The sequence below is a fragment of the Drosophila grimshawi genome, unplaced genomic scaffold (genome assembly GCF_018153295.1).
Source record: "Drosophila grimshawi isolate 15287-2541.00 unplaced genomic scaffold, ASM1815329v1 contig_848, whole genome shotgun sequence".
In the NCBI taxonomy this organism is placed as follows: Eukaryota; Metazoa; Arthropoda; class Insecta; order Diptera; family Drosophilidae; genus Drosophila; species Drosophila grimshawi.
This window is the reverse complement of record NW_025063692.1, coordinates 712683-739124: the sequence shown is the minus strand read 5'-3', so window position 1 is coordinate 739124 and position 26442 is coordinate 712683. Positions and strand designations below refer to the sequence as shown.

Genomic DNA, 26442 nt, shown 5'->3' with positions numbered 1-26442 from the left:
AACAAGATATCCAAACTTATTCAATATTATGTTTGGACCGAAGCTACTATTTCAAATCAGTAGATAACATTTGTTTATTGGAATTATAGGAATTGCGTTCTTAAACTTGTTCATCATTAATAAATAAATCAAGTTTGTCTTTTGTATTTTGATGCCAGTAAAGTGGTAATACTCATGCAACGAGCAGTGATGAGCCAAAGATGTTTTTAGTTCACAATAATACACAATGAGTTTACATAAATGAAATATTTGTAAACATAGAGATCGATTTAAACGCTATGATTTTCTTGAATACTTGTTGCACATGCTTTTTTTTAGTAGTTAAATTGAAACGCAAGCTGAACAACGCAAAGCCGCCATTTTCGAGAAGTCTATCGTTATTTATCGATAAGCAGGCGAATAAAATTCGAGTGATGCGGCTGGCAGCGGCTTTGGGCTCTGTGTGTGTCAATAAAGTTCCGTTAGTACACAAACGAAGCTGCTGGCGAACGGACTAGAAACGACAACGACAGCAACTGAAAGCAAACGAATACCGACACACACACACACACAGTGTGGAGCTAAAATGGTGTGAGAGAGAGCCCCTGAAAGTTTGCTACACAATGAACTGAGCACAACGGGACAGTCAGCAAAATATTCGTCCGTTCATTTGGCAACAACAACAAAAACATCACTCAAAGAGCAGCAGCAGCAGCAACAGCAGCAGCAACAACTAAAACAACAACAAAGCAGCTGAAATGTGAAGCATCCGTTAATCGTTGTGTATATATATGCATGCACATATACACATATACACGTATACGTATATGTATGTGTATAAATGCATATGTGTGCACTCTGCTTAATTACTCGCATTCTCGTGCGAACAAATGCGTAATTGTTTTTTGACTACGCTTTTAACGCAACCACAACAACAAGAAGAAGAAAGAGGCAGACGAAGACGAAGAAGGAGAAGGAGACGAACTACAGAAAGTGAAACAGCAACAAAAACAACACACAGCAGCCGCAGCAATTTGTTGCCAGTGCGGAAAACACACACACACACACACTCACACATATGTGCATGCAATTGTGCGCCTCTGTGTGTGTTTGTGTGCGTTGTACTGTTATTAATACCACAGCCAACAAATGGAGTTCGTGTCACAAAAAAAAAATTAAATAAATAAATACAACGAATATACACTTTTATACAAATTGATTTTCTGCATAGCAAACGAAAATAAAAAAATATCACAGTAAATACCCCCAACACACCAAAAAAAAAGACAAAAAAGGCAACCAGCAGCTGGGACAAAGCCAGAGAGGAGCAGCCGAGCAACAGAAAGAGAAAGTGAGAGTAGCAACAGAGAATGCGTATCAGAGAGAAGAGCAACTAACAACGGCGACGCATAAACAAAACTGAAACTGAAAATATTTGCCCAAAGAATTACATACAAACATATACATATACATATGCATACATATATAATCCCCAAATATTGAGCCGCAAAACGAACACCAACAAAATAGCGGCAAAGAAGACGAACAGACGGCAGCAGCAGCAGCAGCAAAAATCGGGAGCCTGGTGGTTAGCAGCGAGGCACGTCCAACGTACAACGAGTAAAATGAATATGCTACATAGTTTCAGCAGCGGTGGCACCTCCAACGCCAACAGCGATGCCAACAACGGTAAGTGAGAAACATTTTTGCAGGTTTTCCTTTCTTTTTTTCTTTTCCACGCTATAAACCAAACACACCACAAAAGTAACAACAACATAAACAACAACAAGAATGGCAACAAAAGAGATAGCAATGTCAATTATCATACATATCTACGCATAATATATACTTATTTATATATTTACACTCGGAAAAACAAGCTGTTCTAAAGTCAAGTACAGTTGGTCTTCAAACTTCAGACTTCAGGGTAAAATCGTGCTTTAATTATCCTTAAAAGATATTTACAATTTTTAAATTTTTAAATTCGGCTTTTATCGGCATTGAATAAATAACAAGCATTTTGTTCCGTTGACAATTTGAGTTCTTGATTCAAGCTGATATTGTTTTATTTTAAGATTATATCACCATTATAAAATCATAAGAGCCCAGCAACTTACTCCAAGCTTACAAGATCTTGATTTAAGAAATATTTATCTGTTCAAGTTATTCAATGATGTGAAATCGTGATTAACTTATCATCGAAACAGTTTTACACTTCGGTATTCCAAAAAGCGGCTCATCAAATTTGAATTGAAACCAGACTACGAATTTGGTTTCCTTTATTTTTTCGAGTGTATACATTGTCTGTGTTGTCTGAGTTGAAGGTGAGCAAACGGAATGATTTTACTTTATGCAAGACAAATGCCGAGTCTATCGAAAGTTTCCAAGAACACAACTTTTGTAATTTACGGTGTGTGTGTGTGTGTGTGTATGTGTGAAAATATGTGTATGTGCGTACATGTATATATTGTTAATACGCATGTGCATGTATGTGTCTGATGTGTGTGATGTATGCATGTGTGTGTGGCCAAGCTCCGATGTCGCCGTAATACCAATACGCTTTTTGTAGCATACTTTGAGGCGACTGGCGAATGGCGAATGGCGAATGTTGTTGGTAAATCAAAGCAATGTACACTGATTATTGATAATGACTTTTTGGTGATTGTTTCGCCGCTATAAATATATATATATAAAACAGAATTAAATGTTCGTTTAAAATTCATGTTGAAAGTTGACCGTTTTATCATCACTGATTCATTTCTTATATCAATATATGTACTTATCCAGACAATAAACAAATATAGTTATATCAACAAATATCACAGTAAAAACAATAAATAGACATGCACAGACAGGCTGTGTGCAAATCGAACCCTGAATTTCTACTAACTCTAATATGCCAATTGTATACTTATTTATACCTTTTAAAGTGGAAAACCCGTGTCAATTTAATGATAGGACAAACTTTGGTTGAGTGAAGTAATAATTAACAATCAATATTTCACGATGTGTATCAATTTAGTGTTAGTAGTGCTGTAAATATTGAAACTTTAACTATATGTTTGGATAAGCTGCAATAATTGCCCATATTCATAGTCCCACTTTCGAAATGTATACATATATATGCATATATATAGGTTAGGTTATATCGGCTGTCAGCCCGGTAGGCTGACACACTTAGGCCATATTTGGCCCGTTGTGTTATATATATATGGATATACTTTAAGTCAGTCCCCTTCCAAGTGCAAGTAAATATATTATGCTCTTGGAATAAGTGATTGCCTGCACTTTGCAATCAGCTAATTGGCTGCACATTACCACTAATGGGCATCAATTGGGCTTGAGTTCACTCCACTTACAAAGCGATGCTCCATCTGCTCATCTCCCTGTACCTGTACAGAATACACCACCCACATAGACTGGGTTGCAACCCAGTCCTTCAGTCGACTGCCTACGCACCCTTTTAATGTTGATGCCAATTAAGTAGCGCATTCTTAAAGTGTGTATTGGTGGCATTGCAGCTTGTTGCATTCACTCAACGCACAAATGCAAAAGTTCAGGGCCAAGCAAATTTGCATTCATCAATTTCCGTCGTTTGCCGTTGTGTGGTTGTGTTGTGGTTGTGTACAAGGATTGCTTAGACAGCGGCCAGTCCAGACCAGACCAGACCAAACCCGACCAGACCGAAGCCACAGCCTTTGTCAGGCTAATTGAGCAGATATCGGTGTTTAATGATAGTTTCGCTGACCGGTAATAGCATTCGCGCAACGCACCTGTGTCTGTTTACAAAATTTATTATGTCGTTTAACAAATTGGTTGGCTATTGAAGTAATCTGAAGCTCGTTCCCCATTGTGTTCATGGCCAAGGTGCATCAGTCTATCTCTCTCTCACTTTATGCGCGCGCGCGTGTGTGTGTGTGTGTGTGTGTCTGTTTATCAGATTCTGTTCAGGGTGGCAAACATATGTTTGGGTCCAGCTTCCATTTACAATATGGCGTTGGCCAAAGGCAACACACGGCACAAAAGAGTGCTGGGATATGTGTGTAGCACGGACATCAAATTAAAAGGCAAGGAAACCCATAAGCAGTGCTCACATTCGCCATCCCTCTTGCACGCCCTCTCTCTCTCGCACTCAGTGACTGAGCGACTGTTATGCGTAAGCAAACGCCATCTTTCTCGCGCACAGCGCGAACACTCGGCGAGCTTTGCCTGTCATCAGCTGTTTTATGTTGTTCAGGGTCAAGAGAGTGCGTCGCAGGTGTAGCTTACACCATGCTCACCCTCATCCAGCCAACCAACACACCCTACAATAGGTATACACATGCACGCACACACACACAAAACACACACACACACACACACACACATACGCACACGCACAATGGTTTTCTTCGTTCTCATTTTTAATTATGTCTTTGCCATTATTTTATTATTTTCCTTGCACCGAGTCAAGGTTATTCGTATCCTGCCCCGTTTTTGTAGTTTCTTTGTTACCCGATAATTAAAGCCAAAATGCTGCATAATTCAAATGTGTGCTGGCAATTTCAAAAGCACATATTGCCAGTTGTTTAATTGGTAAACACTATGCTATCGATCAGCAAATTGACACAATCTACGAGTCCACTTCAATCTCACTTCAAAGTGCATCAATAGCAATGCAAGAGTCTTATAATTGGCATTTAATTTGCACACTCGCACTTCAGTCTCTATTTGATATTCTCTTATTTGATAATTGATAAATAAATATTCAATTGGTGTTTTGAAGAGCTAACCAACTTGGGGTTCTTAGTCTACACTAAAATATTGTGAAGTTATATCTACATTAAATTAATAAGTGAATAGATAGGCAATGAAAAAAGGATATCGATAGTCATTGGAAATATTTGATACACGTTGTATCAAATCTTTTCCATCCTGTTTCCTTTTTTCTGCATAATTGGGCTCTGTCTTTCTTTGCGATGCATGGTTGGCATATCTGCGATTACATCCATGAACTGTACAGCATAGCAAGTAAGGATGAATTGTGCATAGAACAGCGCAGCAACTAAATTGACACTGATGACAAAATGATTGACATCAGCCTGGACTACAGCTTATACGCAATTCCCACTAAGATGGGTTGAGGCGGGTTCGCCGAGCCATCAATCAAGCCCGACCCAGGGGCGGAACAGAGCCGTAATTGCAGTGGGGGGATGGACGGAAGTTGTCCATGTATATGGAGTTGCTGTTGCCAACTTTTGAGCAGCTTATAAACTAGTTATAAGGCTTTAAAGATATTTATTTAATCGCATTTGTTTATAATATTACCACTATTATTTACGCAGAGTGCGAGCTGAAAGAGCGTCTGATTGCTAGCGTTAAGAAGGAGGTGAAGCAACTGATGGAGGAAGCTGTCACCAAGAAGTATATCCACGAGGAGAGCAGCTCGGTGACCTCGCTCTGCGGCGCCGTCGAAGCCTGTCTCAGTCACGGCCTGCGCCGTCGTGCATTGGGCTTGTTCAAGACGTCCTCGACGACAGCGCTCATACAGAAGATAGCCAAGATTTGTCCAGAGGCAGACTATGTCAGCCGTCGCCTATTGGAGCTGGAGCTGGCCCAGGAGAGTCATGTGGTTACCGGCAAGCGCTCGTCCTCCAGCAGCGACAGCATCATCAAGCCCAAGCTACTCAGCAAGGGCAGCAACAGCAGCAGCAACTCCGTGACGACTATCAATACGGTCGTCCCGCTGTCGGGCGCCAATGGTGCTGCCACAGCGCTGGGCAAGTATCTGTGGATACGTCTGGCTCTCTACGAGAAGCGGCTGGCCAAGATTATTGAGCATCTGGTGAGCAATGCGCAAAGCTACTACGATCGCGAAGCCCTCGTCGCCGATCCCGATTATGGTTCCATACTCAGCTCCCTGCTGGTCGGCCCCTGTGCCCTGGAGTTCACGCGTGCTAAGACTGCCGACCACTACTGGTCTGATCCCTGCGCAGATGAGCTGGTAACTACACAAAATGAATAAGCGCAAAAGATTACTCATCAGTTATATTCATGTTATGATCATTCCTCTCTCTCTCTCTCTGTCCCTCTGTCTCTCTGTCTCCTCGTCTCCCTGTCCCTCTCAGGTGCAGCGTCATCGCATCAGTTCAGGCAATCGCACGCCACCCACCTGTCATCGGCCCATCATCAATTTCAAGCGGAGCCTGCACACCAGCTCGGAGGATACGAGCAGCGGCAGCTTCAAGGCCTGCTCGCCGGCAAGCGTGGCCAAGGATTATGTGGAGTCGTTGCACCAAAATTCGCGTACAACCCTGCTCTATGGCAAAAACAATGTGCTGGTCTTACCCAAGGATGTCGCCGAACCGATGCCGGGCTATCTCAGTTTGCACCAGAGCATCCAATCCCTAACGATTAAATGGACGCCCAATCAATTGATGAACGGCTACAACGATGGCGATGGCAGCGACAAGAGCTTCTACTGGGGCTATGCGCTCAACATCAATGTGGATGAGATTGTCTATGTGCATTGCCACCAGAATCGTGGCGGCGACACTGGCGGCACCATCATATTGGTTGGCCAGGATGGCGTACAGCGTCCGCCCATACATTTCCCAGAAGGCGGACATCTGCAGGCGTTCCTCAGCTGTCTGGAGACGGGTCTGCTGCCACATGGCCAACTGGATCCGCCACTCTGGTCGCAGCGCGGCGTTGGCAAGCTCTTCCCCTGGCCCAAGAGCGTGCGACGGCATATTCTGCCCTCGGTAATGGAGTCATCCAGCGATGAGACGCCCATCGATTATGTGTTTCGCGTGGTCAGCAAGAGTCAGCACGAGGAGTTCCGTAAGTAATTTGGCCATCATCCACAAAACAAATGTAATTGTGATTTTTGTTTTTGTTTTGTTAGTGGCAACACATCCCATACTGGAGCTGGGTCGTTCCAGTCCACGACGCAGGCATCTTGGCAGCTGCTCAACCACAGGCAGCAGCGATTGCTCCAGCAAGAGCTTGTCCATTGACCAGAGCAGCAATCCGGATCCACCATTGATTCAGGCCAGCCAAACGGCCAGCATCGAGCTCGTCTGCTCCACGATGCGTCGCCAGATCATCTCGCGCGCCTTCTACGGCTGGCTGGCCTACTGTCGCCATCTATCCACGGTGCGCACGCATCTTTCTGGCCTGGTCAATGGTCGCATCACACCAGATTGTAAGTGAATGTTATTCAAGTTAAGCTGAGTGTTTAACGAACTTTTCCATCGATTTTTGAAAATGTATTTGAAACTAGTTTCATTCATTTTTCCAATCGGGAGTGGATTGTGCAATATCAGACGGCTTATCTTTATTAACATAGAATAGACATATAGAACTATAAATTCTGCTCACTCTTGCAGTGGCGGCGGATGAGGAGGGTCTAACTAGACAGAAATGGCAGGCGATGCATGTGGATGGTGTCGTTGCTGGTGAACTGGAGCTGTATCGTCTGGTCTACTTTGGCGGAGTGGAGCACGAGCTGCGCAAGGAGGTGTGGCCCTATTTGCTTGGACACTATGCGTTCGGCTCGACGCCGGCAGAGCGGGAGAGGCAGGACGAGACCTGCAAACACTACTATGAGACCACAATGAGCGAATGGCTCGCCGTGGAGGCAATTGTACGCCAGCGGGAGAAAGAGAAGACGGCACTGGCGGTGGCCAAATTGAGTGCGGAGCAGGCACGACTGGCGGCCAATGCAAATGATAATGCTTCGGATAAGCGTTTACCCAATGGCAATAGCCAGCGACTGGTGCTGCAGATGGAGTTGACCGGCGTGCTGGTCGAGGGCGAGAACGATGTATTTGATGACGATAACGATTTCTCGGATATATCTGATCCGGGTGATGAGTACGATGATCAGAGCCCAGATGGAGAGCAGGAGCAGCAGGAGCAAGAGCAGTTACAGCAAGTCGTTATGGAAGTGGAAGCGGAAGTGCAACTGGAAGTGGAAGTGGAGGAGGAAGAGGACGTGGGAGTGGAAGAGGAAGGGGAAGAGGAAGAGGCGACAACTGAAATGAAACAGCTCAGTGAACAGGTGGTGCTAGAGTTCCAGAATATTGATGACATGGAGCCGCTGCGTTTGCAGGAGAACTGTTTTGGGGACTCGGAAACTGAGGGTGATCTTGGCTTGACCCTAGACTGCAGTGGCAATATCCTGATGCTAAGTATTAAGAGCTCACCGTCCACCAGCAGCTACGAGACAGTGGGCAATGAGTTCGCCGATCTTGCCGATGCCAAGGCTTTAGACGAGGAGGAAGTGGACCCAGCCGCAGAGCCAGAATCGAATGCAGAAACAGATGCAGAGCGCTACGGTCAGCTAAGTAAATTTCACAGCGCCGACGATCTGCGTCACGACGAGGAACATCCAGCAACGGCGGTAATTATCACGGAAGCTGCCTCGCTGGATGATCTCGACGTGCAGTGCAATGACGACGAGCCCACCGAAGAGTTTACATCACGGAAAACGAGCCTGATGTCGCCTCTTAACGAAGACATCACAGTCGTCGCCTCTTTGGATGCCCTCCAGGAGCCCAAGTCCGCCTGCGTCTCACCAGCCAGCTCCAATGGTGGCGTCTACAGCGTGGAGCTGCTGGAGCAGTTTGGCCTGAATCTGCATCGGATCGAGAAGGATGTGCAGCGCTGCGATCGCAACTATTGGTACTTTGCCAACGAGAATCTGGACAAGCTGCGCAATGTGATATCCACGTATGTGTGGGAGCATCTGGACGTTGGCTACATGCAGGGCATGTGCGATCTGGTCGCTCCGCTGCTGGTCATCTTCGATGATGAGTCGCTCAGCTACAGCTGCTTCTGCAAGCTCATGGAGCGCATGATCGAGAACTTTCCCAGTGGTGGTGCCATGGACATGCATTTTGCCAATATGCGGTGAGTGGAACTCATCTATCTATCTATCTATCTACCTATCTATCTATCTATCTATCAATCTTTCTATCTATCTATCTATCTATCTGTCTATCTATCTACCTATCTATCTATCTATCTATCTACCTGTCTATCTATCTACCTATCTATCTGTCTATTTATGGATCTATCTATCTATCTGTCTATTTATGGATCTATCAATGTGTATTCATAATCATAATCGATTTGATTGCTCATAGCTCACTCATTCAAATACTCGACTCGGAGATGTACGATTTGATGGACTCGAATGGCGATTATACGCACTTCTATTTCTGTTACCGCTGGTTCCTCTTGGACTTTAAGCGCGAGCTCATCTATGACGATGTCTTTGCCACCTGGGAGGTCATCTGGGCGGCCAAGCACATTGCCTCCGGTCATTTTGTGCTCTTCCTGGCGCTGGCTCTGCTCGAAACCTATCGCGACATCATTCTGTCCAACAGTATGGACTTTACGGATGTCATCAAATTCTTCAATGGTAATAGCAACCCACCATAAATACCTCCCCATCCACCATAAATACTATATCTGCATATATATCTTTATGATTTCAGAAATGGCCGAACGACATAATGCCCAATCGATTTTGCAGCTATCACGCAGTCTCGTCCTGCAATTGCAGACAATAATTGAGAATAAATAGGTTGCTAGGGAAACACAAAGTTGACGCGATTCGATACTAGATCTGGCTTTAGCTTCTTAGCTTATCTGGTTGCATACGTGCGTGTGTGTGTGTTGGTGCGTGTGTCTGTGTGTGTGTGAGAGTATGAATGTGTAGTAGAGTGTAGAGTGTAGAATGTGTATTAGAAAGTAGAGTGTGATTCACAGCAGTTATAAACTAGCACATTGTAGGCTCAACAAATCGGTTAGCGCTCGGTTCTCAATCACATGCAATAAAATAGCATTCGTACTTCCTAATCAGTATTGGCGTTGTAGTAGAGAGCACCTAAGAATTGCATACTAGTTATACGAGAGTGCCACTTGGTGCTGCATGAATCGAACATACACAAATACATAATAAGAGATATAATTGCTGTTTCAAACACGGTTTAGAATGTTTTATATACAAATGGTTACTCCATTGGGGAGTATGAAATGCACAGTTCGCACACCGATCGCTCTTGGGGCAGTTGTTAGTTAGTTATCAGTTATCAGTTATCTGTAATCAGTTATCGATCCAATTTAGATAACCGGCTGAGTATCGTTTTAGAAGCGCATCAACTCAGCACGTTGTTGAACAATGAATGAATACCAAATTACAATTACAATGAACAACATTTTATTAAGTCAAAGACAAATGCATAACGAAACTAAGCCATCAAAAAAATGTAGTGACCTGAAAACAAAAACACAAAAACACGCAGTAAAAACAAAAAACATATATATATATATATACATAAATATAAAATTTATACGTATAAAATATACATAAATAATACATATACATATATATATATATATATACAAAAATATATATATATATACATAACTATTTAGAGGCAGTTACATTGCGAATGCATAATATTTATACCGTTTTGTATGTGCAGAGATGAGAATATTGTATTATATAAGCATATACAAACTTATACATATACATATATAAAAACATAGGCATTATTATACACAAACAAAACAAAAACAAAAAACACTAACTAAAAGTACTAACTGCAATGCTGTGCGGGTTTTAAAGGCGGGTTTTAGACGAAACAGTTACTGTTTCCATAATTGTTGATGCCATGTTATGATTTATCACAGATCCACTACATATATATATATATATATATATATATATATATATATATATATACATACATATATATATATATATACATACGTATACACACATACATTATATGACGAGAACACAGTTGTTACAATTATGGGGCAAGGCTACTAATTAATTGGTTTTGGTGCTGATTTGTGTTATTGGAAACGGACCGCCATAGGTACATTATACACACATACTATATATATATAGACATACATATATATATATAATATAATCGTAATTGAGCAAATCTGGAAGCACTGCGCCCAATTTGAATTTGATTTAGATAATGCAGCAGTTCTGTGTAGAATGTTTAAATGTTGTTTGCTAGTTACAATAATGGATGATAATGAAACAAGATGAGTGAATGGTTAATAGTTAATGGTTAATGCATATATATTGTTATGGCCGCCGATTTCGATGGAATTACTCTCAGGCATTTGTATACCCTGTACCTATCAACTGTATATAACTGGCCATAAAAAACCAAAGACCAAGGGTTTCATATTTATTGAAATTTCTATTTCAAATACTCAATAACTAATACACAAAACTAATGATTTTCTCAACGGTTAAAACGGTTCAAATATATAACTTTAAAATATGGTTGAAGTAAGTGCGAAATATTGCTTATATATACATGACGGTAACGACGGAAACTGGGTACAGGGTATCTGCTAGTCGAGCATACACGACTAGAGCACACATTGATTTATTATTATTATTACTGTTTTCTGGCAAGTGCAGGCTCTCCAAAAACTCCCTCCACTGGGCTAATGGTTTGTTGTTTACACACACACACACATGTAGTGCAGATACAAACACATATAGCATACATATATACATATATACAAGCAAGCATACATATGTAGGTATATTCCTAAATAGATAAACGCGAGTAGCACGCTTTTTGTGTATAGAAACACCCACACTTTCATACCCCCAAAACAAACACCCATAAAAACAAAAAAAGGGAAAAACAAAAAAACGAAAGAAAAAAACTTAATGTGATTTCTTGTTGCTTCTTTGAATATTGATATTTTTGTAAGCGCTAAAGAAATTTTACATAAGCAAACTAACAACTATAAATTTATACAAAACTTAAACATCACACACAATGCTAAGAGTTTGAGCTATGTCTGAAAATAAATGATGAAAAGATTTGAACTTTTGATACACATATTCGACGAGCGGAAATATCAAACCGACATCAAAACAACAACAACAACAACAACAAAACAACAACAACTCTCAACTCTCGCTTTATATTATTGTAATACTGTAGAACGTTAACACGCATGTAAGCACACATACATATGTAAACAGACAAAAGGTATATGCCTACATTTAAGACACTATATACAAAATACATATATATATATATTATGTTATGGCTTTAAAGCTGGAGTATAACCCAAAAATCTCTGAGCATTTACTCGTAAACACATGCATTCAATATACATATATATACATATATATATATACCAATACATGCATAGAATAAAGAAGCAGTTACAATTGTCATTATACATAGCTGGAGTGAAATAAATGTACGAAATGAATACATCTATTTACAAAATGTCTACACACATCACACACACACACACCATACACATACATATATATCTATATAAATATATATATATATATAAACAATTGAAAAATTATACAAATAAATGTAAAATATGCTAAATTGTTTACAACACCACAAAAAAAAAAAAAAAAAAAAAGATTGAAGTTATTTGTGTTAATTACGAACCGTAAAATATCTCGAATATTTTGCACTTTTTCAAGCGGCGGAATTCAATAACTTTTGCGAAATCAAACAACATTTTTCTCATGCTTTTTATTGAACATTTTATAGAAAGTATTCACAAAGCAAGCAAAGGTATATTTCAACCAAATCAGAATGCTATGTCAGGGCTTTAAAGCCTTTGACAACCCTTTTTGGTTTTCTAAGACAATTATTTATCTGAATATATACGAAATACAAGTCCTTAGCGATAAAATTGAATTTACGGTTTTAGGCGGAATTGGCGCAAAAACTATATCCTCGATGTAAATTTGTGATTTTGCTTTTGGCATCCACTTTTGTCGGTCAGTTCAGAGCCAAAGCAATTCAATGTTCTTAATAGAATTAGGCCCACAACACAACCGCTGCTCAAGCTCAAGTCAGTGTCAAAATGTTGTATTTTGGACGCAGTAAATCGATAAGAGAAAGCAACGTGAAGCGCTGCTTGAATAAAGATTATGATTATGCTACATCTGATGAGGGTTGTACCAAAGAATTCGTACAACTTTCGAAATCAGCTTGATGACAATTTTGGCCTTTTCGTTTCGTTTCGTTTGGTTTGGTTTCGTATTTTTGTTTTGCTTTTGCTTTTGCTTTGGGTTTTGGGCAGGCAGACTCCCATGTGCCATATTTTATATTTGGCACAAATGAATCTAAAGTGTGCAGGTTAGGCATCCGGGGACAGTGACGCGACACGCCGAGCAACAGGAGCCGGAGCCGGAACCGGAGTGGGAGTGGCAGCCGAAGTGGGAGTGAGAGTGGGGATGGTGGGGTAAGCGTAACGCGCAAACTCGCAAATGTGAAGCAACAGTAGCTGCCAAATTTGGGGCAGGCTACGAACGGAGCCGAAGCCGGGTAGCTTGTGTCCTGTTGCTTGTGGCAAGATGTGTTAAACAGCAGCAGCGCTCGACGTCAGCATCGCACATACTAATATGTACATACACACAGACAGACACACACCTAACTGTATATTCACAGATACAGATACACAAAGAAAGTATGCCAAGCGTGCAAGCGAGAGAGCAACAGTCAAAGGGCAGCGCAAAAAGCTCCTGAACAACGCTTGAATGTGACAGAAGGGCTTTGGCGCCGCAGCCGTGCCTCGACTTCGATCCATTTGGCAAGCTAGTTCGCCAAGCGGCTAGGTGCAAACGGGCAGCAGCAACAACAGCAGGAGCAGCAGCAACAGCAGCAGCAGCAACAGCAACAGCAGCAGCAGCAGCAGCAGCAGCAGCAGCAGCAGGAACAGCTTTGTCGTCGCTTGTGTGGAACGCAACGAATGCTTGCTTTCAGTCATACTCTCGAGCTGCTGGCGTGCGGACGTAACGCCTTTGCTTAAATTGTGACAATACACACGCGCACGCACACATACACACACACACACACAGAGACACACAGACACACACACACACACACACAGAGAAAGAGAAAGAGAGAGAAACACACACATTAGAAATGAGCCATACATAAAAAGCACACATACAAAAAATAAGTATTCGGGAAATTTGTTCATCCACAGTATTAGTCGTCATTTAGTAAGCTTCCCGCCGCCGCACGCCTCCTTGCTGCTCTATGCTCTAAGGCATTGGTTTTGGCAATGGCAGCAGCAGCAGCAGCAGCAACAGCAGCAGCAGCAGAAGCAACAACAGCAACAGCAGGGAAAGTTGCTCCGCAGCGGCAGCATGCCAAATTATTTATAAAGCGCAGTCAGCCAGCAACTAGTAAATAAGACAGGACAGGACAGCCAGACCAGGCCAGGCCAGGACAGAGTGGGAGACAGGAGAGGACAGGCAGTGTTGGCCAAGTGAAAGTGAAAAGTGAAAGCAAAGCACTCGCAATATTATTGTAAACAGGACACAGTTACCCAGAAGCCAAAACGCTAAGTAAGCCAAAACGGAAACCGCAACCGCACAGTAGCAACGGCAACGACAACAGCAACAACAACAGCAACAGTAATCAAAAACCAGACAGACTACATAGAATACATACTATATACACACTTAAACCTATACATATACATATATATATATATATATATGTATATATCTATTTTTTTTTACGCGCGCGTGTGTAAAAGTTAAAAGCTTCACAGCTTTGTTGCTGACAAAATGGTGCTAACAACTACAGGTACTTAAACTCCATATATATATATATATACATACTCATAATCATAGACATATATATGTATATACATAGCGTATATATATTGTGTGGTTTTGTTGCGTTTAGTAGTATAACACCTTGAAATTATGTGGAGTGTGTTGAGCTTACCCATTGTGGCAGCAGCAGCATCAGCATCAGCAGCAGGTGCACAAATCTGAGCAGATTTGCTACACATTTTCTCTATGTAATTTATTTTTGAAATTGCTTTAAGCTGGCAGCAGCATCTCGCTAATAGTGGCGATAATCAAAACGTATTTCAGATGCAAGATTCGAGTTGATTTGAGATTCTTTTTTGTAGTAGATATGCCACTTTGTTGACTTAGTCCAGCTACAATAGTAAGCAGAATATGAGTTTGAAACTCGGCTGTTTGCCTTTGAATGGTTCAATTAATGGTGTCCCCCAGTTTCAGCTGATAAATTTGTATACGTTATAAGGTGACAGCTCACCAGGCGTATGTGTAATTAGTTTGCGGTTGGTTTTAATTCATCGTTACCAGAGTCCTCTCACAGGTACAGGCACAGGTGACGCATCATAAATGTCATCAGAGGCATTAAGCAAGGAAGTCAACTTTGACCTACGCTAGTTGCTAGCGAAGTACTGATTGCAACTTGTGGGCAGAGTGCAGCTTACAGCTCACAGCTCACAGCTGTATAAACTAAGATGGTTTAAGTGCGCGAATAAATGTGGAGCGCGTAAACGTTTTATGAATGAAATGCGAATAGTCTGCATAATTTCGCAATAATAGCACGCCTGTGTTGTATTGAGCCAGACTGCAAAGTGAATAGTGGGCGTTTGTTTATGTTTCTGCTGAGCTTCAGCTCGTGGGCGTTTCTGTACTGAAGTAATGAAGGAGCGTATAACAAAGCAGCAGCAAAGCCGGCGAAACGCACAGCAGGTGAACAGAGCTAAGCAGCTGAGTTCAGATGCACAAAGTTCGTTGTGGGTTCTCCAGCTTAATGAGCAGGATACAAATGCAACCCAACTAATTGCTAATTGCTAATTGCTAATTGCTTATTGTGCAGCCAGGCATTTGTTGTATTAGTAATTGTGACATTTATTTTTAGCAAATATCAACTGCCAAGCCCATCCCACATGAAAGTAAGTTACTGAATTGCAAATTTCCTGGAATTGCGCAAAGCACAATAAAGAAAAGAAGTGAAAAAGCAATCGTGAATCATGCTCAGTCGAAGAAACTTCATAAATAGCATCATATAGAGATGTGTTATATATACATAGATATCTTGTATAATTTCATCAGTACATGTCGTTCTCTCACCCCAACATACGCCACACATCATCTAGTATTTATGACATCGAAGGGGAACGCACGGAGTCAACCAGTTGACATTTACAGAGCACCGAACCAAGTGTCTGTCACATGAACACACATTGCATACTTTTTGGGGCAAGTGCAAAGCACTCGAGAGGCGTTCGAGGCACGTTTGGTGGCGCGTGTTTGCCTAACAGCCCATAAAACAGCCAGCTTCCAAGATATGTAAGGTCTTAACGTTAACGACAGTCCCCGTAATTCTTTCTTGCGTGTCGTTGCCGAGGCACATGTCCTGTCAGCACCACTCTTGACACCGATGATATTTCAAATGCTGCCCGCCATTTGAAATTGCAAAAATCCACTGTCGTCTGGCCATCATTAATACTACTATACTACTGCTCAGTCGACAGTTTTCTTCCAGCACAAGCAGCAGAACAACACTTAAGTGCTCGACTGGTTGATAATCAAATACTCAACAATACATTTCGATACAATTTACAAAAAAAGCGTCTACCTCAAAGTTAACAATAGAAAAAGCGGCTGATATCACGCGGTGCAAATACAAATTTTTTACAAAAAAAAAGTGATAAACTAATTCAATCAAGAAAGAAAAAATCAATTGCTTTATCTATCAAATTTCATTACGATTCAAATGAAATTTGTTTTCTCTTTTTATACAGAAAACTGTAATATATATCTAGATACACACATAAATATATAAGTAGATATTTTTTACATATTTATATTTCTTTGTGGTATTTAGATTATGATTGTAGAAAGTTGTTAATGTTGCTATGTATACTTGTGGTATTTAACTAAATCTATTATGATTGCTCAAAGTTGATCGTGTAACTAAGCATTTCTTTATTAAATAATCGCAGATTTTTTCTTTCATGCATTATTTTTTTGTATACCCTAAGCCCATTGAAAACCGCTAATGAAGTTGTGCCCCCCAATATGATTACGCCAATCTCAGAGACTATGATGAAAGAGATAGAGATGAAATTTTGAGAAATCAGATCAGATAACTTTCGTAGTTTCGTGAATATTGACATAAATCGCCTTTCGATAGCAAAATAAATGTTAAGTACATATCTTTCCATTCGAGAATGTATATGACTTGATTTTATTTTTATAAATTTTATAGATGATTGATTTGAATGGGTATTGCCCAGTCGACCTCCCTCCTCAACGTGAGCATTCTTACTGGTTCTTTTTTTATTAAATACTGCAAGAAATGTTGTATGTTATTTTTTGCATGTGGTTTCGTATATTGAAGACAATACATTAACCGTTTAGTATTAAGTAAGTCGCTTTAGTAGCCCAGCTAGCCCAGAACTTGCCTCTAAGTGGCGCCTTAAGATGTTTACCGATATGACTTGAATTTGATGGAAAGAACACTGTCGTCAGGTGCAGCTACTAAGAATGGCAAGTTCTTAGAAATTCAATTCCGATGGCATATCATATTGCAAATTGGCAAAAGTTGTGTAAGTCAGTTTTGGAAGACATACAACATATATTGCTTTCTGAAACTTGTGCTTGCAACTTAAACTTTTTCGCTGTAGTGCAGCCTGCACTTTGACCTATGAACTTCAGCTGAACTAAATGTCCAGAGCTGATTGTGCATCAAGCGAAATTAAATTGGAATTGCAGCCTGCCCACGCATATCCAAAGGCACAGGGACACACACACACACACACACACACACACACACACACACACACATACACAGCAAGGAAGTGGATTTGTAATTAGTTGAAAATGGAAATGAGCCAGAAAATCAGTGCCCCAAGTGCACTCTGGGAAACATGCGCCGGCAGCTGTTGTTGCTGTTAAGGATGAGCAGCAATTTAATTAAATTCACTCGCTGACATTTCCAAAAAGCTGACCTTACGCTACAAACAGGTGTCGCCCTGATATTTTCCAAAAAATATGTACATATATACATAAAAATGTCCAAAAATGTAGGCAACATTTTTCGTGAGTGATGCAGTTTGTGTGCCGCACACATATACACATATATGAAATGGAAGCATATATACATACATTCATGCTATATGTACAAATACATTTATATACATGTGTATATAATATACACACACACACACATACTTTTGGCTCTAATTAATGTACGCACACACTCGCATTTCGTAAACGCATGTAGTGGTGTGCGTGTGTGTGTGTGTATGTGTGTGTGTGTGTGTGTATGTGTGTGTGTGGGGTCTTTGTTAGGACATTTTCATGCGGGCTTTGTCTCCATTATTTTTGTTGCTCGTGTTGTTGTTAGGGTTGTTTGTTAGTGTTGCTGATAGTAGATGAAGCTCATTTAGCAACGCACAACTGAAACAAAGTCACGAACAATAGCGATAACAACAACAACAACAACAACAAAAATAGCAAAAATAACACATCTGTTGTGTGATCCCAAGAGCTGGAACACGCACCCAAATCTAGCTCACAACCTTGGGTCTCTATGCCGGGGCTTGCGCCTCTGCTTGCGCCTCTGCTCGCGCCTCAGCTTGTGCGTCTGCCTCTGTCTCTGCCTGTGCCTCTGCCTGTGCCTGTTTGTGTCTAATTAAGTGTTTATCTTCATTCCATGAAAATAGTTGTCAGCTTAATAAAACTCATGAGGCAAATAAACAGATATTGCAATTCACGTTTGCTAAACGAGAAATTCATGGACTTTATACCTAGACATGCTCCATATAGATATGTTTACACTGTCTATGTGTACGCATACACTGCAAAAATACAGTATGTGTACTATTTACTTTTTGTATTCGCGCAGTGATTAGGATTTGGATTGGTCACAAAAATGAGTAATTGATTTGCAGATAATTTGATTTATATCAGAACTATATTTGTATTTTATAAAGGTAATTGTGAAAACTTAAAACAATGACTGTCAGCGTCAATTGGTGTCATTTTTGTTAAGAGCAACGCAATTGATGTGTTCACCTGGCAGCCGTATCGAAATCCACAGCGAACTCGTGCTGAGTCATGACATTCAAGGGTCAAATCATTTGCGGCCACAGCGAGCAGCAGCCCAAAATACATAACCAATCGAGTTTCCGGTCCCTTGATGCACAACAACAAAAAAATAAAATATAAAAATAATAAATAATAAAATTAAAATAGAGCTAAAATAGACTTATGCAGGTTTATTTTCAAATTTGGCGTGCTTGTGACCGTGTGCCAGGTAAAATCCTTACCGCAGGGGCTGATACAATGCTAATCCCTTTAAGTCATCAATTTGCCATGTTGGTTTTGTGGCCTAATGAATTTACAATGGCCGCTAGTTAAATTGATATTTAGCCTCGGTTTGCAATTGAAATGCGCAGATTTCAAATTTCGAATTAAATAAATTTTGATTAAAGCTGTAGCTTTTATACACAGACATCTCATGTTCAGTGCAAGATTGTAACTTTAAGAAACTTGCCTTAAACACAAAGTTTTCCAACATTACACATACGCCACATGTTGCCCATGGGTATTCGAACTTGTACATAGAAGACGGCTCACTGACTACCCCTCGACACCAGCTGAGGGACCGTGGACCGTTGTTTGTCCTCGTGCCAATGTCATTGCAAAAAGTTTTGTGCTCATGACATTGGCAGTAACCGACAATTATCTATGTGTTATTTACACTCATTTTATGCGTAAACAGGCAGGCAAATAGACAAACAAACCAAAGAATCATACGGCACAACAAATATAGACGAAAAATAAATATTTAAAATGCAAAAAGTAGCAAAAGTACGCATGATCTATCTCTCCTCATCTTTCTCCTCAATCTCGCTCGCAGAATGGACAAATAACAAAATAAATGTATACAAAATATATACGAGATATAAATATTTCAAATGCAAAAAGTAGCATCTCTCTCCATCTCAATATGTACACACCCGTACATATATTATACGCATATTATTATTGACATCTCACTGAAAATGAGTTTATTAAAACTTTGTCCTCTGCTGCGGCTGTATAACTTTGTCTTTTCTTGACTTTTCTCGCCGCTGATGTACACCTCACATTTAAATACTAATTACGAGCCATAGAAAACTGTGGCAAATGTGCATATGATAAAAGAGCAGTTAACTTATATTGTTCAGCCCACAATAAATAATACACAATACACAATACACATACACATACACACACACACACCCCACCCACTTTTCCCACTCCAATCACCATTGTGTTTGGTGGAGCAAGTGACGCCAGCCAGCTATCCAGCAGCGAGTTGCACTCGTTACGCATTCCCTGCCCGCTGTTTAATGCATGCCAGACAGCGTATTGTCGCCAGACCGGCACATAATGGCCACAGCACCCTGCTGGCTGTGTCCGCTGAACTGGCGGCAACAACAGCTGCGTCTTCACACACACACACACAGATGTCTGGCACAAGCACAGTGTGTGTGCTTTCGTTCTTGCAACCTGCCTGCATAAATATGGGAATGTGTAAATATGTTTAACAAATGTGTGCTTCATGTTGCGCGCTTCGCATTTCTTGTGATGATTAAGTTAAAGACTTGCCATAATCACAGCTTTACTTGCACATTTGTCCCATTTGCTGTCTGCTCGAATTTCAGAGACATTTCATTTTCCAGTCGTGGAATCTTTTCATTAAACACAGCCTTTTATCTTAAGCCACAATCTGAAGCAGTAAGCCACGAAAACTAGATGGCACATGGCAATATATATATATATAATTACAGCTGTTTATCTTGACTTGGCATTAGTAGTCAGCTTCACCTGCCGCAGGATGCTTTCTTTTGATTAAGCCGATTTAGCTGCTATCTTCGTTTCACAGTTACAACGAAATGATTATAAGGCGATGAAAAAACGCTGTGAGTCTCTCCTCCAATTTTAAATTCAATTATGAACAGAGATCTTCAAGTAATAAAAAATATATGTATTTACTTAGATAGATAATTGTATGAAATCATATAGTCATTTTATATTTATTTTTTTGCTCAGCTCCACTTGAATTTCCTTCTAAAGGAGGAGGAGGGGTGCGGAAGATGTGGAAAACAATTAATGAAAATTAAATTATAAGTAGCCGGAGGCCATCAAGAACTTTGAGTGCAAATGCCATTAGCATTCGTAGCTGAAGTTAAGTAAGGCTGTACCCTGGTCAGCGACTGGGCACACGGGGCGCCTGTTTTAATTTCCTTGGTTTGTTGGGGTAGGTGGAAGATGGCCAACAAGACGGAGGGGCACATGTTGAGCATATTGACTTTCAGTGCGTAATGGCGGCATGTCGAGAGAGCGGAAAAGGGGGAAAAGAGGAGCTGGTAGTGTAGCAAACGGGCGTCATTACTGTGATTTTGTTTTAAGACCCCGCGGGGGTTTTGCTTTTATGAGATTCGCGTAGCGTGCACCGTTGGAAGCCGAACGTTAATGTTGACTCTTTTCTTTCATTTTCATTTTCATTTTCATTTTTTTTTTTTTACTTTTCGGTGTGTTTGCCCGCTGGCATTTACAGATGTCGCCGACTTTAAGGAACGGCTTATTGCCAGCGTTAAGAAGGAGGTTAAGCAACTGATGGAGGAGGCGGTCACCAAGAAGTACGTGCACGAGGAGAGCAGCTCGGTGACTTCGCTCTGCGCCGCCGTCGAGACTTGCCTCAGCCAGGGATTACGACGACGTGCTCTCGGCCTGTTCAAGACCTCGTCGACGACAGCACTGTTGCACAAGATAGCCAAGACATGTGCCGAGGCGGAGCATATAAGCAAAATGGTGCAGGCAATTGAGGCCAGCGATCCCAATAAGCGTTCGTCTTCGAGCAGCGACAGTTTCAATCGACCGCCCATGCTCAAGAAGGGCAGCAACAGCTCCATGTCCACCACGAACGCAACAACATCATCCGCTTCCGGTTCCACATCCGTTACGGCCTCATCAGTCTCCGTTAGCGCCAGTAACTCCAGCATGTCGCTGGCAACCATGAAGTGAGGAGCAGCCCATCTTAGTCCATTTTGTCCATTGTGGTAATATCATCATTGCTTTCAGATATCTTTGGATACGCTTGGCCCTGTTTGAGAAGCGTCTGAACAAGATCATTGAGTATCTGGTGACCAATGCTCAGAGCTATTATGATCGCGACTCCCTGGTGGCCGATCCCGATTATGGCTCCATACTCAGCTCCCTGCTGGTCGGCCCCTGTGCCCTGGACTTTACACGGGCCAAAACTGCAGATCACTACTGGACAGATCCGCATGCCGATGAGCTGGTAAGCCTTCTGAGCAACCCAGCTACATATATATAGCAAAAAGAAATCTACACCTTGAAAATCATTCTTAAGATATGCCATGGTTTTAGTTACTTGAAAAACAAAACATTTTTGCCTTAGCATTTTCACAATCCTTTCCAGATAATCTGTTGTTCTTTCTGCACATGGACATGTTGGCTTAAGGCCTTATTTATTTAATTGCGATTACATGTTTAAATTGAGTTAAGAAACCATTAATTTTTTTCAGGTGCAACGTCATCGGATCAGCTGTCGTCGTTCCTCGTCCACCTGTTCGAGACCACCGATTATTAACTTCAAGCGTAGTCTGAACACCAGCTCGGATGATGCCAGCAGCTGTTCGTTCAAATCGATGTCCTCGTGCTCTGTGGCCAAGGACTATGTGGAGTCACTGCATCAGAATGCTAAGGCCACACTGCTCTATGGCAAGAACAATGTGCACGTGTTGCCCAAGGATGTAGTAGAGCTGATGGCAGGCTATTTGAGTCTGCATCAGCATATCCAAACTTTGACCATTAAGTGGACGCCCAATCAGCTAATGAACGGCTACAACGATACCGAAGAGGATGAAATCGATAAGGAGGCCTACTGGGCATATGCGCTCAATATAAATGTGGACGAGATTGTATATGTGCATTGTCACCAGAGTCGCGGTGAGGACAGCGGTGGCATCGTTATCCTCGTTGGCCAGGATGGCGTACAGCGTCCGCCCATACACTTCCCAGAGGGCGGGCATATGCAGCAGTTTCTCAGCTGCCTGGAGACGGGTCTGTTGCCACATGGACAGCTCGATCCGCCACTCTGGTCGCAACGCGGCATTGGTAAAATGTTTCTCTGGCCCAAAAGTATGCGCCGTCGAATTCTGCCCTCCGTCATGGAGTCGGTGGATGAAACGCCAATCGATTATGTCTTTCGCATTGTCAGCAAGAGTCGCCACGAAGAGTTTGGTAGGACTCCCAATAGATTATAGCCCGATTTCTTTCGATCTACTTCTATATGGATGTGATTATGTTTATATTTCAGCTGCCACACATTCGATACTCGACTTTGTCCGTAGCACTCCGAGGCGTGCTCAATTGAGTAGCTGCTCGACCACTGGCAGCAGCGACTGCTCCAACAAGAGCCTGTCCATCGATCAGCATCCGCTGGAGTCGCCTCTGTTGCAGCAACAGAGCCAGAACACCAGCATCGAGATGGTCTGCTCCACGATGCGTCGCCAGATCATCTCGCGCGCCTTCTACGGCTGGCTGGCCTACTGTCGCCATCTATCCACTGTGCGTACGCACTTATCCGGACTTGTTCACGGCCGCATAACTCCGGAAAGTAAGTTTCTAAAAAATTGAATTGTAAATGATGGAATATCTTTGAAAGAGTATTATTAGTATTAAATATATGATAAATACATATTAATGATTGCAATCTGCTCTGCTTCTCCCATTCAAAAGTGAAAGCAGACGAGGAGGGGCTGACTAAGGAGCGCTGGGAACTGCTTCATGCGGATGGGCTGCTGCAGAATCCCGTTGAGTTCTATCGTCTCATCTATTTTGGTGGCATACAACCGGAGTTGCGCAAAGAGGTGTGGCCATATTTGTTGGGGCATTATGCCTTTGGCACCACACGGGAGGAGCGACAGAAACAGGACGAGACATGCAAGCACTACTACGAGACCACAATGAGCGAATGGCTGGCCGTGGATGCCATTGTGCAGCAGCGGGAGAAAGAGAAGACGGCACGGGCTGTGGCCAAACTAAGCTCGGGTAGCAACAGTGGCAATGAGCGAACGGTTCGCGCTGCGGACCTGGATGCTGGCGGTGAGCTCGAGAACGAGGTGTTTGAGGACATATCGGATATTTCCGATCCGGGCGATCTAGAGTTTGACGATGAGCAGCGACAGCAGCAGCAGCAGCTGCTGCAGCAGGAGGCATCGGTTGTTAGTGCCTCGCATCTGAGCGTAAAGCCCATTCCACGTGCAATGAAAACTAGCACTGATTCCGGTCATGTTGACGAAAACCTAGACGACTTAGATGAGGAGGAGGCTGAGGAGGAGGAGCAGCGCGCAGAGCTGGAGCAGAAGCACCACCAGCCGCCAAAACAAATAGATGCAAATGCAGCCAAGGTGCAGGAAAAAGAGAGACAGACAAGCTGCTCAACTTCCACCACATCCTCCTATGAGACAGTCGGAGGTGCACCACAACCCGGCAGCGTACTCAGTCCGGAATTTCTCAGCGCCGATGATCTGCAGGCACAGCTGCCCGACGACGAGGAGGCTGCCAAATTGCCGGCGCAACAACAGCAACAGCAGCAACAGGCAGCTGTCATCATTACGAATGCTTCGGTGGATATTGCCAACTGGGAGCGCAGTCCCAAGTCTGGTGCCAATAGCGAGATGCCACCGCTGACCGAACAGCTGGAGAACGGCGCCAATGCGCCCAATCTGGATGCGCTGCAGCAGCCAAAATCTGCCTGCGCCTCCCCAGCCAGCTCCAATGGTGGCATCTACAGTGTAAGTATTTCTAAATATGCCACAAATTCCCTAACAGAAAGAGATGGGCTAAGGCACATGAGAATGAAAGGGCTCATCTACCTTTCTTACTTTGTCACACATCCGAATAAGAAGCACATATATATATATATATATATATATGTACAGAGGCAAGATTCTATCAAATATTGTCATTGATCCATCTTTCCAATTCATATTTATCGATTTTATCCTTGATTCGAATCAAAAAGTGAAATGTTGTTTCAAATATTATTTATTATAATTTGGTAGAATTGAATAACATATTTTGTAGACGAAAAGCATTCTTCATATGATAAATCTGATATTACTCTAAAACTCCCTCACCAAATCGACAGAGCGAGCTGCTGGAGCAGTTTGGCCTGAATCTGCATCGGATCGAGAAGGATGTGCAGCGCTGCGATCGCAACTATTGGTACTTTGCCAACGAGAATCTGGACAAGCTGCGCAATGTGATATCCACGTATGTGTGGGAGCATCTGGACGTTGGCTACATGCAGGGCATGTGCGATCTGGTCGCTCCGCTGCTGGTCATCTTCGATGATGAGTCGCTCAGCTACAGCTGCTTCTGCAAGCTCATGGAGCGCATGATCGAGAACTTTCCCAGCGGTGGTGCCATGGACATGCATTTTGCCAATATGCGGTGAGTGGAACTCATCTATCTATCTACCTATCTATCTATCTATCTATCTATCTATCTATCTATCTATCTATCTATCTATCTGTCTATCTATCTACCTATCTATCTGTCTATTTATGGATCTATCTATCTATCTGTCTATTTATGGATCTATCAATGTGTATTCATAATCATAATCGATTTGATTGCTCACAGCTCACTCATTCAAATACTCGACTCGGAGATGTACGACTTGATGGACTCGAATGGCGATTATACGCACTTCTATTTCTGTTACCGCTGGTTCCTCTTGGACTTTAAGCGCGAGCTCATCTATGACGATGTCTTTGCCACCTGGGAGGTCATCTGGGCGGCCAAGCACATTGCCTCCGGTCATTTTGTGCTCTTCCTGGCGCTGGCTCTGCTCGAAACCTATCGCGACATCATTCTGTCCAACAGTATGGACTTTACGGATGTCATCAAATTCTTCAATGGTAATAGCAACCCACCATAAATACCTCCCCATCCACCATAAATATATATCTTTATGATTTCAGAAATGGCCGAACGACATAATGCCCAAGCTGTGCTCCAGCTGGCTCGCAGTTTGGTTTTACAGCTGCAGATGATCATTGAGAACAAATAAGTCAATAATCGTTTAATTTATAAGCAGAATCACGAATATAAAGTGTTTAAATAGAAGTTGTAGCTGTTTTATCTATGTTTTGCCAAAAAAGAAAAGAAAAAAGATAAGTAAATGCCACATATTCTCCCAAGAGGCACAAAAAATGAAACATAAATACCTTATTTATATATATATATATATATATATATATATATATCATATATGCATATTTATGTGTATATATCTATACATACATTTCAATGTACTAAGATGTAATCCAAAACTTTAATTCTAACTGTAACTGTAACTGTAACTGTAACTATGACTGTTATTATGTATATTTTATGAAAATGTTCGTAGATGTTCTCTCCATATCCCCAACTATTGAGCGAAGGGGCCGATGACGCAAAAGACTACAAAGTGAAACTGATACACTGTTCTAACACAAATCAGCATTTCAGACTTCAGATCGTAAATATTATTAGAAAGAAGTGTAATTTTTTTTTTGCCGAGCTGGTAA

At 41.9% G+C, this 26442-nt stretch overlaps 2 protein-coding genes across 2 annotated transcripts; both read left to right on the top strand.

Moving 5' to 3' along the window:
- Positions 1 to 1426: 1426 nt before the first annotated feature.
- Positions 1427 to 10278, top strand: LOC6569471 (small G protein signaling modulator 2). The gene is made up of 7 exons (XM_001995457.2): positions 1427 to 1668; positions 5304 to 5962; positions 6087 to 6801; positions 6866 to 7165; positions 7350 to 8874; positions 9111 to 9388; positions 9465 to 10278. The coding sequence occupies exons 1-7, from the start codon at positions 1605 to 1607 to the stop codon at positions 9551 to 9553; spliced, it is 3630 nt and encodes a 1209-aa protein (XP_001995493.1). The 5' UTR covers positions 1427 to 1604; the 3' UTR covers positions 9554 to 10278.
- Positions 10279 to 14517: 4239 nt separating this feature from the next.
- Positions 14518 to 26094, top strand: LOC6569470 (small G protein signaling modulator 1). The gene is made up of 9 exons (XM_032741451.2): positions 14518 to 14597; positions 21396 to 21858; positions 21920 to 22139; positions 22387 to 23104; positions 23181 to 23480; positions 23603 to 24660; positions 25017 to 25321; positions 25514 to 25791; positions 25855 to 26094. The coding sequence occupies exons 1-9, from the start codon at positions 14579 to 14581 to the stop codon at positions 25941 to 25943; spliced, it is 3450 nt and encodes a 1149-aa protein (XP_032597342.2). The 5' UTR covers positions 14518 to 14578; the 3' UTR covers positions 25944 to 26094.
- Positions 26095 to 26442: the final 348 nt, after the last annotated feature.